The sequence below is a fragment of the Electrona antarctica genome, assembly GCF_951216825.1.
Source record: "Electrona antarctica genome assembly, chromosome: 9".
Classification (NCBI taxonomy): Eukaryota; Metazoa; Chordata; class Actinopteri; order Myctophiformes; family Myctophidae; genus Electrona; species Electrona antarctica.
This window is the reverse complement of record NC_136790.1, coordinates 40,876,061-40,895,705: the sequence shown is the minus strand read 5'-3', so window position 1 is coordinate 40,895,705 and position 19,645 is coordinate 40,876,061. Positions and strand designations below refer to the sequence as shown.

The window sequence follows — 19,645 nt, the reverse complement described above, 5'->3', positions numbered from 1 at the left end:
TCAACCATGATGTTTTTGTTTTTGTTGATGATCTTATCTAAAATACATATTCCTCAGCGAATGTCTTAAACCAATGTTGTTCTTGTGAAGCAGTAGAAATGAAATGAAATGAAAACTAATCTCACTTCTCTCTGCGTTGCTGAAAGCTCCACGTATGGAACCGCCAACTCGGACCTCGCCATCCGATAGGTCCTCCAGCAACAGGTGGCGGATTGGAATTGGCTGACGGCAGAGCTGGTAGCTGATTGACCGGTCGTTCAGGGAGAGGGCTCGAGTTACAACCAACACATCTTGAAAGAGAAAAACATGAAGTTTCTACAAAGAGAGAGAGAGAGGAGATAATATTGTCATTATTAGAATGTACCGTATTGACAGGAATTGATTTCACTTAACACCATTCAAGACACACAGGTAGTGTCTCGTACAATCCTTGTGTCAACTTCACACTATAATGACAACAGGAATCAAACGTACTACTCCGCGGTGGTTCTTCAGCTCGCCACGGCAGCCGAGGGTTCGGGAGTGCTGGATGAGTGCGTCTCTCTGTCCTTCCTCGCTGTAGGACAACCTGTTCTTATAGTAACGACACTCCGATTCCCCTGCCTGTCTGTTTATCTCTGCTACTATACTCTGAACCATCTGGATCTGTAGAAGAGACAGACAGACAGACAGACAGACAGACAGACAGACAGACAGACAGACAGACAGACAGACAGGAAAAATGCAATTTCTGTTAGTCTGTCTCTCCTACACTGTCTCCCTCTCAGCTTTCAAACGACCATTTCCATTTGTACACTCTCAATAGTTAAATTAGCCATTAGGATTTTACAGTGTAGACTGGGGTCCAAGAGATAGGAATTTTACCAAATTGGGGTCCGTAGCCTATTGCACATCAAACTGAATCTACTGTAAAATCTTCAGTGTTAATTCAACCCGGAGGGTGTACAAATGGAACCATAAGGGTCCATTTGGTTCAATTTGTACACTCAGAGTTACAGAGTTACAGAGCCATAAGGACCCCTGGTGGACCCTACGGTGAGAACCAGTGGTCTTTGGGGTGCATTCAGTTTCCTCACCGCCTCCTCCAGGCGCTGCCTGTCTGGGTGGTCATTGGGCGTGTGTTTCAGAATCTCCCGTAGCAACAGGGGGTATTTGACCAATCGGCTGCGAGGGATGTCCAGGAAGTTCCACAGGTCCAGCTTCCTGCTGAACGGCGACAGGAGACAGCGCTGCAGGAAGTCATGCACCCGTCTGTCTCTCTGCTTCCTGTCGTCAAGTAAAGCTTTGGCAGGAACCTGGTTGCTGCAGTAACCAGTGTATGACTGTAAACACGGCAGCTGAGGGAAGAGAGACAGACACGCACGCACGCACAACACAAAGAGTTAACTAATTATCATTGTGTCTATTATGTATAGTGTGGTGTGTGTGTGTGTGCGTGCGTGCGTGCGTGCGTGCGTGCGTGCGTGCGTGCGTGCGTGCGTCTCTTACCCAGTCCACCAGTATGTGTCCTACATGTTCTGTAGAACCGTCTGGTTGTCTAGCTTGTCTCAGCTGACTCAACAGATCTGAGAGAGAGAGAGAGACAGAGAGAGAGAGAGAGAGAGACAGAGAGAGAGAGAGAGAGAAACAGTGGGCCAGAGTACCACCATAGTACAGTATGGAATAGTGCCAAAAGAAATCAAACTCATAAACAAAACTAAATGCTGCCAAATTGTTGTGGTTTATTATTACATGGGGAGACTACAATTAAAAAGTTATTGCACCAGAGTTAGCCATCAGCTCATTTACAGCTGTTGGGCAGGTTTACAGCTTCAACAACATCTAAAGTCCAAGGGCACAGATAAAGGAAGCTGTTGCCAATGTACAGAATAAAGCCTAATTTATACTATACTATATTGTACAACACAGTGAGCTTTTTGTCGTTTGCGTGTATCTGATGAAGTACAAATCAGGCTTTAGTGACCACCCGCTAGCTACAGGTATAGAGACAGGCAGACAATGCCTGCTAAGTGACTGTATGAATAGTATGTGTAGTTGTATTTGCAGAAAAACTTTAATTTACATTTATTTATTACTAGACCTGTACGTGCCCATCGGCCTACTTGAGAACTTGGGAACCTAATAATACCCGTTGTCAACTTGTCATAGCACCCGTTTTAACTATCTGTCTGTGTCCCACATGGAGATCTCTGTATCTGCGGTCTGCCCGTGTCTGAAGAGTGCAAACTGACTGTGAAAAGTGAAGTGGTTAAGTAATCAATTTGCAGGTGTGGGGTTGCCATGGCAATCAATTGGCTGAGGCAAAGGCTGGAAATTGCACAGGTGAGGGGACTTTGGCTCATTAGGTCCACTGGCAGAGCCTGACCAGAGCCTTTTGTGGTGGTTCCGGAGAACCGTGGATCCGACCGACTCGATACCGGGCACTGCACTCCCTGCGGGGGTGTGGAACGCGTGTGTCGAATATGAAGTCGGTGGGGCAAACGGTTCTCGAGTTATGTGCATTACAACCGTACACACACACACACGCACGCACGCACGCAGACAGAGACATGGCGCATTTATAGTAGGATTTATTCTGAAGATTAAAAGAAACCCATGATGAACATGTCTGCATGCTTAGTGTATTTCAATTATCCACATAAAATGATGGAATACAAATCAATACAGCCTGGCTACAGCAATGGCATATATTTGTTTTAATAAATGGAGATCTTAGAATCGTAAAATAAAAATGAATCTTCAGCTCATAAGTTCGTCCCCTTCCTTTAGGTGCAGTTTGCTTCTAATTGATTGATTGATTGAAGAATTGGTTAACAGATTGGAGAATTACAGTACATTTCAAGCACAACTCAATACAAAACTGTTAACTGTGGACGACACCATAAAGCATTACTCTTGTTTACAATAGGGTCCACCATGCTCAATTCATCATGACTAATGCATTCATCATGACTAAGAATATATCTCTAGTCTACCAAACACATTATTTTGGTCTAAAATGTCATGTGCTAACATTGGCTGGTTTCAACCCTTATGTTTTATGATTTCCAGTGAATGTTTCTGAGTTGCTGCAGAATGTCTGATCTCTAAACAGAAGCATGTTCCTGCTTCCTCATTTCACCACTAGAGGGCATTGTTAGCATACCATACTGTAATCGTATCTCACACAGACAGGAACAACTTTTTGATGTGTGGAAAGCTTTTGTGGATAGTTTCAACAAATCTGCTCCATGTATGACAATGAAGAAAACTCTATTCTCTTCTGCCGTTCATATGAAATCACCAGACATTAATACTTTTAATAGCTTTAAATACCAATGAAAAAATATGTACCTAATGCCCCTTGGTGAAAATCCAGAATTATCATAACTGCTCTGTGGACATGTTATTTTTTAGTCCTTTCATAATATGATATGCTTTGGCATTATGAGCACAGAGAAAGAGACAGCCAGACAGGTTAATAAATAATAATCATACAAATAATAATAAATAAAAGTTACATTAATACAGCTCTTTAGACTGTGTGTGTGTGTGTGTGTGTGTGTGTGTGTGTGTGTGTGTGTGTGTGTGTGTGCGTGCGTGCGTGCGTGCGTGCGTGCGTGCGTACGTGCGTGCGTACCTTCATGTAGAGGTACCAATGAGTCCAGAGTTCCAAAGATCTGCATCAGTTCCTGTTCTGTCATGATTGACAGCTTCAACATTGGGTCATGATAAGCCTACACACACACACACACACACACACACACACACACACACACACACACACGCACACGCACACGCACACGCACACACAAACAAACAAAAACATTTTGTTGAAAATCAGCAAAAAAGTTATTATCTGAAGACTTTATATAGTATCATATTTTGATGATACACACACATACAGTACGGGTGCAAACAGACTCGTATTTACCTTCTTTGCCAACTTCAGGTCATCAACTAAGTCCTGTTCTCCCTGAGTCAACTCAAATATAGCCTAGAGAGGGAGAGAGAGGGGGGAGGTCTCTAAGATCTTTTAAATGTCAAATTAAGTTTCACTTAAATTAACTCAAAGTTTAAAGGGGTTAAATAATCACTTGTAAGTTGTAACACCCTGACATTATTGTTATGTGAGATCACACACAGACTCACTAGTATCATATGCTCACTAATATCTGCTTACACACACACACACACACACACACACACACACACACACACACACACACACACACACACACACACACACACACACACACACACACACACTCTCTCTCTCTCTCTCTCTCTCTCTGTGTTCTAACCTCTTGTCGTTTTATCTCTCTCGCTGACAGTGGCTGGACATCGAAGGTGTCGCTCCACAGCTTGCTGTCACGCCGTTTGGTCACCGCAGGGACCGTTGCCGAGGAGCGGGGCCCCGTCGCAGAGGAGGGGCGTGTCCAGGGGCGGGGCAAGACAACGGTCTCTGCCCGGCTGTCAGGATGAAAGCTGATGGAGCGCTGAGGAGAGGATGAAGATCAAACAAATAAAACACAACCCCTACAATGATGGCTGCAATGGGTCAGGACAGTGCTTCTCAAACGGTTTCATTTCAAGGACCCCCATAACTCTGAGGGTTACAGACCTGTAAGGGTCCATTTTTCCCCTTCAAGGAACCCTGAGGATCCCTGGATCCCACTTTGAGAACCACTAGCTTAGAATAAAAAGCTCCTCCAGAGTTATTGTTAAAGTTTGTGTTGAATTCCTTCTTACTGAGCCTTGTGTCAAGGCAAACTTCTTGTGAGAACCTCATGAAGCTTTTCTGATTGTTGTAACTAACTACTAACTTGATTGGAAACCTTTTGCTGGGGTGTCAATGTGAGGGTCTCACCAGGTCCAAGTAACCATAGTTCTCTTTCAGAAGTGCAGCACTAAGGTTTAGAAGTCATTATTTCTAATGCATAACTTCCTCTTAAAGTTAGCAAAATTCAATTTAGTTCAGGAGCTTCACTGTTTTCATGCATGCATGTTGTGGTGATATACTGGTAATAATGACACAGTATATCACAGCAAATTGGCGAAACAAAATAGTGAAGATAGGTCAGCCACACACTGTGTGTCTCAGTATCTATCATGATTCTACTCATGTACTTTGCCTACTAGCTTCAACATTCTTCAGTTTTAGATGACATGAATTTTAATTGTTTTTTGTTTGTTTAGTTTTTGCTTAAGTCTACGATCTTGGTCTCCCTTCCAGTGTCCGTCCCTTCCTCTGTCCCCTGACTGACCACTTACCTGCAGGGTCTGACTAATCCTCTTGAGGGGTGTGGTTTTAACAGGTGGGAGGAGACTTGCCAGTGATGCCACCCTGAACAGAGGCTTGGCTCGCTTCGTACTGGGCTCCTGCAGACACAGACAGTCAGTCAGTCAAATAGTCATTCAGCAAACACTGTATACTGGCCTCCTATAGACGAATCCACGGAGGGGTGCCCTGGGCGCAGACATAGCTATTGGTGTCACATTAAGCGCAGCTTTGACACATCCGCATTGATTGCCTACGCCTGGCCTACAGTGCACCACTCCATGGATTTACACTCTACTGACTCCTATAGACAAACACTGTCCTAGACACAAAGGGCAGTATTATGCGCGTCTTAAGTACCAGGTCTTATTACTTAACTTAAGACCTGGAGGCGTGATCAATGCCATTTGGCTATTCTGAGTGGCCAAAAAGCATTGACCACGCCTCCAGGTCTTAATTTAAGTAATAAGACCTGGTACTTAAGACACGCATAATACTGTCAGCTAAAGTGTTGGTCAGTAAGCAAAGAGAGTAAGCAAAAGAGACACCAGTTTAGCCAGCGTTGTACTGGCCTGGGTCTTGGAGAGACAGCCAGTCAGTCAAACATCAAACAGTCAGTAAGAGACGCACGCACGCACGCACGCACGCACGCACGCACGCACGCACGCACGCACACAGTTTTGGGTTGTGGTTGTATCATGGTGAGTGGAGGTATTACAGTACAAAGGAATACAGAGCCACAGAAAGAGAGTGAGAGAAACAGCGTGAGGGATTTAGTTGTGTCTGTGGTGTTGAGTGACCGAGAGGGTTAGATGAGCGGTCTAGTTTTAAAACAAGCAGGTCACTCACACACGCGCACGCACACGCACACACACACACACACACACACACACACACACACACACACACACACACACACACACACACACACACAAACTCAATAAGTGCATGCGTGAACATGTTGCCCTGGATATAGATCTATAGAAAATCTATGTGTGTGTGTGTGTGTGTGTGTGTGTGTGTGTGTGTGTGTGTGTGTGGACTGTGGAATAAAGGATGTGTGAAAGAGAACGGGTCAGCCGGTCTTATTCCCAATGATCTGGTAAACATACAATACCAACAATACCAGTACCAATACAATACCAACTTCATCACACAGACATGGCTTCTCTACTGTTATGATGAATGTGGTATTTATTTACCAGCTGTGAGGCTGAACCTTTCTAAAGAGCTTCGAGTTCACATCACAATGCTGTGCTTTTTGTTATTAACCTACTACGACTTCACCACACATACATGGCAAATACAGCATGGTTCTCAAAGTTGGGTCCGGGGACCCCCAGGGGTCCTTGAGGGTCTTCCAGGGGGTCCACAGCAAAATGCGTAACAGTTAAGGTCTCCACACACCAGGCGCGAATTCGGACTTTTAAGCGGCGTTTCTCCATCGGTTTTCCGAAAAACGCGGCCTGTGTGCAACCACCTTTAAGCTCTATTTTATAATTTGTCTATTCAAAAATACCTGATCTACAAGCTCACCATTCTGACCAACTTACACATACAGTAAGTACAAGTAGTACATGGATGTTCTACTCTACTCCACCCCCGTGTCCTACCTGCCAATCCTAGCAGGAATTTCCCCAGCCGGCGTTTGACGAGAGGCCACTACCCTCACACTTGCAAGGAAAGACATATGACGACGGTACACGAAAGAAGAAGCTGCTCTACTGTCACATCAACTTCACCACATATTGTACATAGATACGAGACCAACTTATAAAAGTGCACTCCTCGGAGCGCAGATCTCCACCAGGCTGGGTTACCCAGGCCTGTGTAAGTCGTGGAGTGCAGCCACCAGGGGGAAATAGTTTGCACAGAGGCGTAGCGTCCATTGGGCCACTCTGGAGTTGAACTCAATAACTCAACAATTCAGTTCAATTCTATACAGAAATAAATAAATCAACATAAGATACATTGGTAGCCTCTTACGTCTGTGGCCATACTAGTCGCCTTTGTTTTCAACTGTAAATGGCCACTGCAAGTCAGCAAAACCGGTTTCAGTGAAATAGACCTATCAATAGACCTCTGCCGGTGTTGTGCGCACCCACATTTTACCGTGGCATTGAGACTAGCCGTGAGTGTCACATAAAACATACTGTATGAGAAATGGCAAGTAGAGAACTTTTCCAGGCTGCTTATCTTTATCTTATCTTTATCTCACTTACAATAGTTGTATAATTTACCACTACATTTATTCCAAGGGTGATGAAGATAATTCCCACACAAAGTTTCTATTGCAGCACATCCTGCCCCAAAACATGAACGGTATAGCCTATATTTAATGCTTAATTAGTGGCTATGGTATAATCTACTCCAATAGATGTCATTACAGCATTATCCCTTACATTGAACCAATAACATAATTAACAAGAGTACAGCACACCAAAAACATGAAGAACTTAACACAAAATAGAACCAAGAACTTAATTAAAACAATATAGATATAACCCAGAACATCAATACAATATATTGTATATTGTAATGTACACAGAACCAAGAGCTTCATTGAGAGAACCAAAAACATCATTGACAAAATAGAACCACAAAATGAATTGAAACAAAAACAGTTTCTTTGCGGCATGGAGAAAGTGCCAGGATAATGCATGTGGATGGAATACATGATTATCTCACTGAAGATAATGATATAAGAGCCACAACTACCTTACCTGCATTTGCTTCCAATCCGGTTTAGTCTGACACTTGTCTAGGTAGAGAAGTCTCTCCCTGGCAACCATGCCGTCCTGGGTTTAGTCCTGCCTGCCTAGTGCCTAATGCCTATACTGACGTTTAAACCAAGTCAGTTCCCCTGCCTGCCTATACTGATGTTACTTTAAACCCAGTCAGTCCCCCTGCCTGCCTATACTGACGTTTAAACCCAGTCAGTCCCCCTGCCTGCCTATACTGATGTTACTTTAAACCCAGTCAGTCCCCCTGCCTGCCTATACTGATGTTACTTTAAACCCAGTCAGTTCCCCTGCCTGCCTATACTGATGTTACTTTAAAGGAGCATTCAGTGATTTGGGTGATTTGGAAAACCACCCAGTCCGCCCCGGTATTGGTAACAAAATGTGCACATGCACGCTCTACAGTGGGGGGAAGTGCAACAGGCCAACAGCATGTGCACCAAGGCCCGCCCCCACTCGATCATGATTGGAGGAAGGCCCCTCTCATCCTGATTGGATGAAGGCTTTGCCACCCAAAGCCCAAACTGAAACTAGGGTTTTTTGACCCCAGGGGCTCACTGGGGACAGGGAGGAACTCCTTATATGGTCAGCACACTCTATAGTAGGGAGAATTATCCAGAAAAAAAGAAAAAATAAGTGATATTTGAATTAAGTCAAATCACTGAATATACCTTTAAACACCCTGAGAATCTGCTCCCCTGCCTAGCTAGTACCTACTGTATACTGATGTTTTAACACTATGGGAGCCTGGCAGCTGTCGGATCAATCCCTCTCCCTCTCTCTCTCTCTCTTTCGCTCTACTTCCCTTCCCATCTCTCCCTCTCTGACCCCCTCTCTCTCTATTTAATGTTTTGTTTTTTCAACATCAACATGCTTTATTGGCAGAATTCTAATTAAAAGGGTAAGATTAATAAACCGCAATGCATTAAACACAAGAACAACAGGGGGAAACAAGAACAGAACAATGTTGTGAAGTAATTCAAAAGATGAATAAAAAAGATAATATACAAAGAAATGTGTGTGTGTGTGTGTGTGTGTGTGTGTGTGTGTGTGTGTGTGTGTGTGTGTGTGTGTGTGTGTGTGCGTGCGTGCGTGCGTGAATCTCATAAACAAAAATGACAGTCCTCCCTGTCTGTCTCACATTTTCATAATCATAAACAGACACAAACGCACGCACGCACGCACGCACGCACGCACGCACGCACAGGAAACGTGTCCCAGATCCTACCTTCCTCCTTTGTTATGTACACCTCACAACTTCCTGCTTTTGTGTGACCATGGAAAGTTGGAACAGTGTGTGTGTGTGTGTGTGTGTGTGTGTGTGTGTGTGTCATATATTATAAACAATCATATAGAGCTGCCAATCATAGAACAGAAGAGAGAAACTCTTTAACACATGCACACGCACGCACGCACACACACACACACAGACACCTCTATCTACTAGTTTGCGAGTGGTAATAATGTTTATCGGCAGCACAAACGATGGATTTGGTAGTTTGAAACACACCAGAAGAGTAATATTACAGCTGGTCTGTCGCTAAGCGACTAAACAGGTGGGTCTAATGAAAAGCGACAATCTGCCAAAAGAACACATGGCTTTTATTGCATTTATTGTTCATCTTTTTACTTTCCGTATGTACTAAATCCAGTCCACATGGTTCTCCAAATAAAGGGGAAGTCAAGAGGAATGTGAAATTTGTTTGCTGGTTAGATATGGCTGTCTTTTGTCAAACGTGCAGCACTGTCAGGAGAATACTGCTGACAACACCTACAAGAAGTCTCACATCCTCGGTGATGTTCAAGTTCACAATTACTTTACAACGTCAATCTAGAGGCCTCACTGTCTGAGAAGTGTATCTTAAAGTTTATCTCCTGCAGCTGGTACAGTTGATAGATCATATTATTACATTTATGGTAGAATTATTGTGGATGTGAAATCTAAACACTACACAGTTACAAATGGATTTAGTAACACTTTACTGTGTGCTGTATGACCTTTAAATCTGTAATGACTTTGTTCACGTCTCTGTTTGTATCTCCTGTTGACAGCGTTGAAGAGTAATGAAGGATTTCCCAGTTTTTTTCCTAGCAGGAAAGTAACCGTTGTTAATTTGCATGTGTGTTGTTGCTGTCGGTCGCCATGAGCTCCAACAGCAATCAATAGCAATCACAAACCTAATCACACAGAGAGAGTTTACACTTTAGTAACACACACATGTCAAGTTGGCACGTGTCTGTTACTATACAGTTGGGTGCCACCGATATTGTCCCTTATCATTTGACCCATTTAGGCCTGACCTCAAAATTTTAAAAAATCCTTCTAAATCCTCCAGTTTTCTGAAATAAATATTTTCACGATTTTTCAAAAATAGCAGACCTACAAGCTCGTAGCGCGCCACTCGGTGGCGCGCTATGAGCTTGTAGATCTGCTATTTAGCTAAATTATAACATAATGTTTAAAACACCAAAAGGGGTTCCCGCCCAAAATGGGTTAACTGTCCTTTTGCGCAGATCATGCAAACCTCAGCAAAAAGAAAAGGACAATATCGATGGCCTCCAACTGTATATGTTTGGCCGTGAGCTTTGTCAGGTGCTATTCCTTGGAAGGTCCAGCTCTTTTTTACAGTATATATGGCTACATAACTAAGCCTCCATACGTTCAGCGTTTGAATTAATGAATCTGGGAACCCATAACATTTTTTTTTAAAACAGCGCCCTCTGCTATTTGTTTCCCTTGAATTTGACTCTTTTTTTGACTAACAGGATGTTGGCTCGTTTGGTCCGACCTCAGCCCTCCTCTTCCGATGGGGCGCCTACGTTTTCATTCCACTAATCTCCAACGTTCACACGTTCTGAATGCCCCTGCCGACAGATTCAGTAGCTCGGAATCTGTTCTTGAGAGATTACTGGGATGTAGACCTACACTAAGTACACCTGCCTGCTTTACTGTTGTAAATGTTTCACTGTTCATAGTGTAGCTAGTCCCGCGTAGCCAGACGTTCTGAGATGTCTGCCTACCGATACGTCTTGGAAAATCTAAATGAATTGAATGGGCCGGAGAAACCCAGTCGTACTCGTAACAAAGTTGCGCCCACTACTTTAAAAACCTAAAGTTTTGGCATTGGTTCTTTCAAGCTGTTTATATTCTGGGTCTGTGACCCCTAGGGGCTCCTCAGAGTCAGAGTCATTGCAGGGGGGGCACCAATAACGCACAGTACAGTACATAACATGAATCCAATATATATCAGTAGCAAAGAAAAATAAATTCTAAAGAAAGAAAACAATAATTTACACAACACAAAAAAGGATTTGTAAAGGCTGTAGCTGTCAGATGTTGGACTGTTGGAAAAGGGAGAGTGGTGTGTCCTTGACATGTAAGGCATAGAAGGAGCACTTTAATTGTAAAAAAAAAACCAAAAAAACAATTGCTTTTCAAACAAGCCACAACATACGTCTATACCTTTATTCCTCACAGGAAGAAACCACTCAGAGTACTCACTTTCAACAGTTGCTAAATCTGTCTGTGAGCATCCTGTCGCTCAAATTAAACATGGTGCTATACCTGCAGCTGCTGTCTGTGCAAGGCTTTTAGTGCATCTGGATTCATTCAGCTCAAGATGGGGGGAAATGATGGCACTCTATAGTGGCACGTACAGGAGGTAAAGTGCCTGTCCACCACCAGTTTGAATCCACCATGGTGCATCCGGTTTGGCTGATTGTCTATACTCTATACAAACACAACCGGCCATGTTCGGCTGGACAGGAAGGGTGTACCTACGGACTGGGTACACCTAATTTGAGATGGACAGTGCAGTCAAGGCTTTCAGAGCATTCTGTAAATGCATTGCGAAAACAAAATAGACAGGGGTTGACACTATGGTCTCAGAGGCATTTTCCCGTCGTGCAAGTACAGGTCAGGTTTTACTTGCCCAAACTTGCCAAAAAGTTAATCAAACTAATGTTAAATCCATTCGATAACTGCTGAGTGGCGAGAGTGGAAAGTGACATTCAAATGCACTTGCCCATCAGGCAACCTGAACCTGATGAAGCTCACAGCGAAACATGTTGTGCTAATAAATAACTTTATGCAGTAATGAGTTTTGCCCAAACTCCAGTGACAATGTCTGGGTCACAAATTTGACATATGACAGAATGGAAGGCTTTGCAAAAAACATGTAAAAAAAGATCAGAAAATGGAGTGGCTGAGGCCTAGATTCATATGCAACACAATTGTACAAAAAATGTAGTATGGGTCGTCTCTCTCTATCAGCTAAGGGGTCTTGGCCTAAAGACTCCTGCTGTATGCTACCCATTCATGTACGATAGGTGTATTGTGTTTATATTACTGCAGACAGTGATAGATTGTACATAGCACATTATGCTGAATTCACACCGGGAGCTTCGACACTAGTCCACAACGCTAAGAACGATGCTAAAGCAATACGTTGGGGGTGTCTGAGGTTATGAGTGACAGATGTCACTGTGTGTCAAACAAGGGTATGTGTCTGCTGTCGAGGTGAATAAACTGACTGTATGGAAAGTAGGTCATTTTGAAATGGAATATTTAAACTAGCAGCTGTAGATGGGAAAAGGGTTACCTTCCCTATTATACCTTACCTTACCTATTATATGTTACATTACAGGTCTATTTATCGGCTGAAATTCATGGATTGTTTAAAACAAGCTGAGGATGACCTGCAACGAGTCTGTCTCACATTCTTCTTGGTAAATGTAACTGATTACAGTTACAGTAAAATCTGTAACTTTAACTACGTAATGCCTTTACATATTCTGTTACATCACAACTTAATCGTAACTTCCGGTCTCTCACATGGCATTGTGTGAGATGTTAAGCCACTGGTTCAGGAGTCAACTCTTCCTCAACAGACAACAATGCTCTGACTCACAACGTGATGAAGCCTAAACTACATGTCTGTGAGCAGCGTTGGGTGGCAATACTGACTGCGTATGACTTTGACCTCAAGCATGTGCCTGCACTGTAAAATCTTCATTGTTAATTATGGGTTCATGATGTTAAATTTGTGTACTCTTTGAGTTCAAATAGACCAATAAACACTAGAATATGGGAGCCGATGCCCTACCTACAATAGAGAAGCATCTACTGTCAGTAGCATCTGAACAAGCATTGAATCTGAACAAGAGGTTACACACACGCACACGCACACACACACGCACACGCGCACACGCACACGCACACGCACACGCACACGCACACACAAACACACACACACACACACACACACACACACACACACACACACACACACACACACACACACACACACACACACACACACACACACACACGTGACACACCTCATAGTCCTATATTCTGAGAATAGCTGACTAATAATCAGAACACAATAGATCCCAATATGGCAAGTTAAGACACAATGGGTGTGTGTGGGCGAGGACCTTCTCCTTCCCTCATCACCGGGAAAGAGTGGCGCAGTAAACCGTCCAGAGGCAACAATTACAACAACTGAGATAAGAATAGAAGAATAACCACCGCCCAGCCTGGGTCACACTGTAGTCTCCATCTCAACCACCGCCCAGCCTGGGTCACACTGTAGTCTCCATCTCAACCTCCGCCCAGCCTGGGTCACACTGTAGTCTCCATCTCAACCTCCGCCCAGCCTGGGTCACACTGTAGTCTCCATCTCAACCACCGCCCAGCCTGGGTCACACTGTAGTCTCCATCTCAACCTCCGCCCAGCCTGGGTCACACTGTAGTCTCCATCTCAACCACCACCCAGCCTGGGTCTCACTGTAGTCTCCATCTCAACCACCGCCCAGCCTGGATCACACTGTAGTCTCCATCTCAACCACCGCCCAGCCTGGGTCACACTGTAGTCTCCATCTCAACCACCGCCCAGCCTGGGTCACACTGTAGTCTCCATCTCAACCACCGCCCAGCCTGGATCACACTGTAGTCTCCATCTCAACCACCGCCCAGCCTGGGTCACACTGTAGTCTCCATCTCAACCACCGCCCAGCCTGGGTCACACTGTAGTCTCCATCTCAACCACCACCCAGCCTGGGTCACACTGTAGTCTCCATCTCAACCACCGCCCAGCCTGGGTCACACTGTAGTCTCCATCTCAACCACCGCCCAGCCTGGGTCACACTGTAGTCTCCATCTCAACCTCCGCCCAGCCTGGGTCACACTGTAGTCTCCATCTCAACCACCACCCAGCCTGGATCACACTGTAGTCTCCATCTCAACCACCGCCCAGCCTGGGTCACACTGTAGTCTCCATCTCAACCACCGCCCAGCCTGGGTCACACTGTAGTCTCCATCTCAACCACCACCCAGCCTGGGTCACACTGTAGTCTCCATCTCAACCACCGCCCAGCCTGGGTCACACTGTAGTCTCCATCTCAACCACCGCCCAGCCTGGGTCACACTGTAGTCTCCATCTCAACCTCCGCCCAGCCTGGGTCACACTGTAGTCTCCATCTCAACCACCGCCCAGCCTGGGTCTCACTGTAGTCTCCATCTCAACCACCGCCCAGCCTGGGTCACACTGTAGTCTCCATCTCAACCACCGCCCAGCCTGGGTCACACTGTAGTCTCCATCTCAACCACCGCCCAGCCTGGGTCACACTGTAGTCTCCATCTCAACCACCGCCCAGCCTGGGTCACAATGTAGTCTCCATCTCAACCACCACCCAGCCTGGGTCACAATGTAGTCTCCATCTCAACCACCGCCCAGCCTGGGTCACACTGTAGTCTCCATCTCAACCACCGCCCAGCCTGGGTCACACTGTAGTCTCCATCTCAACCACCGCCCAGCCTGGGTCACAATGTAGTCTCCATCTCAACCACCACCCAGCCTGGGTCACAATGTAGTCTCCATCTCAACCACCGCCCAGCCTGGGTCACACTGTAGTCTCCATCTCAACCACCACCCAGCCTGGATCACACTGTAGTCTCCATCTCAACCACCGCCCAGCCTGGGTCACAATGTAGTCTCCATCTCAACCACCGCCCAGCCTGGGTCACAATGTAGTCTCCATCTCAACCACCACCCAGCCTGGGTCACAATGTAGTCTCCATCTCAACCACCGCCCAGCCTGGGTCACACTGTAGTCTCCATCTCAACCACCACCCAGCCTGGATCACACTGTAGTCTCCATCTCAACCACCGCCCAGCCTGGGTCACACTGTAGTCTCCATCTCAACACAACCTTCACACCACTATTGATTTGTATGGCAAGTTTTGATTTAGTTTTAGTCATAGACATTTAAATAAAATCCCATTTAATTAGTCATAGTCTTTTGAATACAATTTAATTTAGCTTTAGTCATATTTTAGTCATCTGAAATGTTAGTCTTGTTTTAGTTGACCAGATAGAATAAGATTTTAGTTGACTAAATGTACAGTTAATGTAATCGGAACGTGACACATGGGTGCAACCAAACATAAAATGGCATGTCTACTGGATCTGTTCTCCACTAGTCACCATGCTGTCTAAATGGATCTCTTCTCCACTAGTCACCATGCTGTTTAAATGGATCTGTTCTCCACTAGTCACCATGCTGTCTAAATGGATCTCTTCTCCACTAGTCACCATGCTGTTTAAATGGATCTCTTCTCCACTAGTCACCATGCTGTTTAAATGGATCTCTTCTCCACTAGTCACCATGCTGTTTAAATGGATCTGTTCTCCACTAGTCACCATGCTGTTTAAATGGATCTGTTCTCCACTAGTCACCATGCTGTTTAAATGGATCTGTTCTCCACTAGTCACCATGCTGTTTAAATGGATCTGTTCTCCACTAGTCACCATGCTGTTTAAATGGATCTGTTCTCCACTAGTCACCATGCTGTTTAAATGGATCTGTTCTCCACTAGTCACCATGCTGTTTAAATGGATCTGTTCTCCACTAGTCACCATGCTGTCTAAATGGATCTGTTCTCCACTAGTCACCATGCTGTTTAAATGGATCTGTTCTCCACTAGTCACCATGCTGTCTAAATGGATCTCTTCTCCACTAGTCACCATGCTGTTTAAATGGATCTGTTCCCCACTAGTCACCATGCTGTTTAAATGGATCTGTTCTCCACTAGTCACCATGCTGTTTAAATGGATCTCTTCTCCACTAGTCACCATGCTGTCTAAATGGATCTCTTCTCCACTAGTCACCATGCTGTTTAAATGGATCTGTTCTCCACTAGTCACCATGCTGTCTAAATGGATCTCTTCTCCACTAGTCACCATGCTGTTTAAATGGATCTGTTCTCCACTAGTCACCATGCTGTATAAATGGATCTGTTCTCCACTAGTCACCATGCTGTTTAAATGGATCTCTTCTCCACTAGTCACCATGCGGTCTAAATGGATCTCTTCTCCACTAGTCACCATGCTGTTTAAATGGATCTGTTCTCCACTAGTCACCATGCTGTTTAAATGGATCTCTTCTCCACTAGTCACCATGCTGTTTAAATGGATCTGTTCTCCACTAGTCACCATGCTGTTTAAATGGATCTGTTCTCCACTAGTCACCATGCTGTTTAAATGGATCTGTTCTCCACTAGTCACCATGCTGTTTAAATGGATCTGTTCTCCACTAGTCACCATGCTGTTTAAATGGATCTGTTCTCCACTAGTCACCATGCTGTTTAAATGGATCTGTTCTCCACTAGTCACCATGCTGTTTAAATGGATCTGTTCTCCACTAGTCACCATGCTGTCTAAATGGATCTGTTCTCCACTAGTCACCATGCTGTTTAAATGGATCTGTTCTCCACTAGTCACCATGCTGTCTAAATGGATCTCTTCTCCACTAGTCACCATGCTGTTTAAATGGATCTGTTCCCCACTAGTCACCATGCTGTTTAAATGGATCTGTTCTCCACTAGTCACCATGCTGTTTAAATGGATCTCTTCTCCACTAGTCACCATGCTGTCTAAATGGATCTCTTCTCCACTAGTCACCATGCTGTTTAAATGGATCTGTTCTCCACTAGTCACCATGCTGTTTAAATGGATCTGTTCTCCACTAGTCACCATGCTGTCTAAATGGATCTCTTCTCCACTAGTCACCATGCTGTTTAAATGGATCTGTTCTCCACTAGTCACCATGCTGTATAAATGGATCTGTTCTCCACTAGTCACCATGCTGTTTAAATGGATCTCTTCTCCACTAGTCACCATGCGGTCTAAATGGATCTCTTCTCCACTAGTCACCATGCTGTTTAAATGGATCTGTTCTCCACTAGTCACCATGCTGTTTAAATGGATCTCTTCTCCACTAGTCACCATGAGGTCTAAATGGATCTGTTCTACACTAGTCACCATGCTGTTTAAATGGATCTGTTCTCGTCACCATGCTGTTTAAATGGATCTGTTCTCCACTAGTCACCATGCTGTTTAAATGGATCTCTTCTCCACTAGTCACCATGAGGTTTAAATGGATCTCTTCTCCACTAGTCACCATGCTGTTTAAATGGATCTGTTCTCCACTAGTCACCATGCAGTCTAAATGGATCTCTTCTCCACTAGTCACCATGAGGTCTAAATGGATCTGTTCTCCACTAGTCACCATGCTGTTTAAATGGATCTGTTCTCCACTAGTCACCATGCTGTTTAAATGGATCTGTTCTCCACTAGTCACCATGCTGTTTAAATGGATCTGTTCTCCACTAGTCACCATGCTGTTTAAATGGATCTCTTCTCCACTAGTCACCATGCTGTTTAAATGGATCTGTTCTCCACTAGTCACCATGAGGTTTAAATGGATCTCTTCTCCACTAGTCACCATGCTGTTTAAATGGATCTGTTCTCCACTAGTCACCATGCAGTCTAAATGGATCTCTTCTCCACTAGTCACCATGAGGTCTAAATGGATCTGTTCTCCACTAGTCACCATGCTGTTTAAATGGATCTGTTCTCCACTAGTCACCATGCTGTTTAAATGGATCTGTTCTCCACTAGTCACCATGCTGTTTAAATGGATCTGTTCTCCACTAGTCACCATGCTGTTTAAATGGATCTCTTCTCCACTAGTCACCATGCTGTTTAAATGGATCTGTTCTCCACTAGTCACCATGCTGTTTAAATGGATCTCTTCTCCACTAGTCACCATGCTGTTTAAATGGATCTGTTCTCCACTAGTCACCATGCTGTTTAAATGGATCTCTTCTCCACTAGTCACCATGCTGTTTAAATGGATCTGTTCTCCACTAGTCACCATGCTGTTTAAATGGATCTCTTCTCCACTAGTCACCATGAGGTCTAAATGGATCTGTTCTCCACTAGTCACCATGCTGTTTAAATGGATCTCTTCTCCACTAGTCACCATGCGGTCTAAATGGATCTGTTCTCCACTAGTCACCATGCTGTTTAAATGGATCTGTTCTCCACTAGTCACCATGCTTTTTAAATGGATCTGTTCTCCACTAGTCACCATGCTGTTTAAATGGATCTGTTCTCCACTAGTCACCATGCTGTTTAAATGGATCTCTTCTCCACTAGTCACCATGCTGTTTAAATGGATCTGTTCTCCACTAGTCACCATGCTGTCTAAATGGATCTCTTCTCCACTAGTCACCATGCTGTTTAAATGGATCTCTTCTCCACTAGTCACTAGCATCTGGTGGACAGTTCCCACTCTCTGCATCACCAACTAGAAATGCACTCTGTCGAGGTGCCAACTTGAGCAGAGCGTGCAAGTACTGCTACTAACTAATGTCTATTACAACTGCTGTTCTAACTCCTTCAGACCCGTTATTGACCTTATACCAACCTTGAAACTACCTTAGTTACGTCACCATCAACAGCCAATAAGGGACCACCATTCTTACCCTGACATACATACATACCCAGCCGATCACCAAACGTACCTTAGTTACTGTACGTCATCAAGAATGGTGGTCCCTTATTGGCCGGTGGACAACACCGACATACGCAGCCGATTACAGTACTTGCGTGCTCTGCTTGCGCAAGTAATGACAGACAGGCGTCTGCCATTACTACTTGGGAGTGATGAACCGAAGCCGGTCCTGGTGTGTCCCACACCCCATACAAGCCATCACTCACTCCACAGTCACCACAGTCACCACAGTGTCATCATGTCAAACCATGTCAAAAATCCATTCTTGGTGTCATCATTGTCAATTCTCTTTAATGGGAGAACGGTCAGAATATTTCCATATAATATAATGTATCAAAAAAAAAGAGTTGAACTTACATTGATGTCCAGACTGCAGAGACTCAGAGACTCTGCTTCTCTCTGCTCCTGTTTCCTCTTCTTCTGCAACACACACACACACACACACACACACACACACACACACACACACACACACACACACACACACACACACACACACACACACACACACACACACACACACACACACTTTGTCAGAGATAGGCCATTATAGGTACCGTATGTATTATGCCATTGTATAGGCTTAGGCTTATCAGAGATCTATAACACTATGGAGGTGTTTTCACATCTTTGTATTATGATTCATTTCTGACTAGCATGCAAACTAAAACTAGATGAAACTGTAAAGAGTAGGTAGAGAATGTTAGAGTCACACAGTTCGGTCTGGCTGCTTTTAACAATAGAAGGAAGTTTGATGTTTTGTCGATGCATTGTGTTGTG

The 19,645-nt window shown here is 44.4% G+C and overlaps 2 protein-coding genes across 3 annotated transcripts in view; one reads left to right on the top strand and one right to left on the bottom strand.

The window, feature by feature from the left end:
- Nucleotides 1-19,645, top strand: part of cplane2 (ciliogenesis and planar polarity effector 2) — a 395,788-nt gene that overhangs the window by 17,923 nt on the left and 358,220 nt on the right. The gene's annotated exons all lie outside the window — the stretch shown is intronic.
- Nucleotides 1-19,645, bottom strand: part of LOC306929817 (rho guanine nucleotide exchange factor 3-like) — a 33,445-nt gene that overhangs the window by 2,619 nt on the left and 11,181 nt on the right. For both annotated transcript variants that reach the window (XM_079510533.1, XM_079510534.1), the window contains 9 exons: nt 19,223-19,285; nt 5,254-5,361; nt 4,284-4,478; nt 3,914-3,976; nt 3,620-3,716; nt 1,489-1,565; nt 1,077-1,337; nt 475-645; nt 126-315 (listed from right to left, as the gene is read on the bottom strand). In XM_079510533.1, the coding sequence (XP_079366659.1) occupies nt 126-315; nt 475-645; nt 1,077-1,337; nt 1,489-1,565; nt 3,620-3,716; nt 3,914-3,976; nt 4,284-4,478; nt 5,254-5,361; nt 19,223-19,285 (1,225 nt within the window). The remainder of the gene's footprint in view (nt 1-125; nt 316-474; nt 646-1,076; nt 1,338-1,488; nt 1,566-3,619; nt 3,717-3,913; nt 3,977-4,283; nt 4,479-5,253; nt 5,362-19,222; nt 19,286-19,645) is intronic.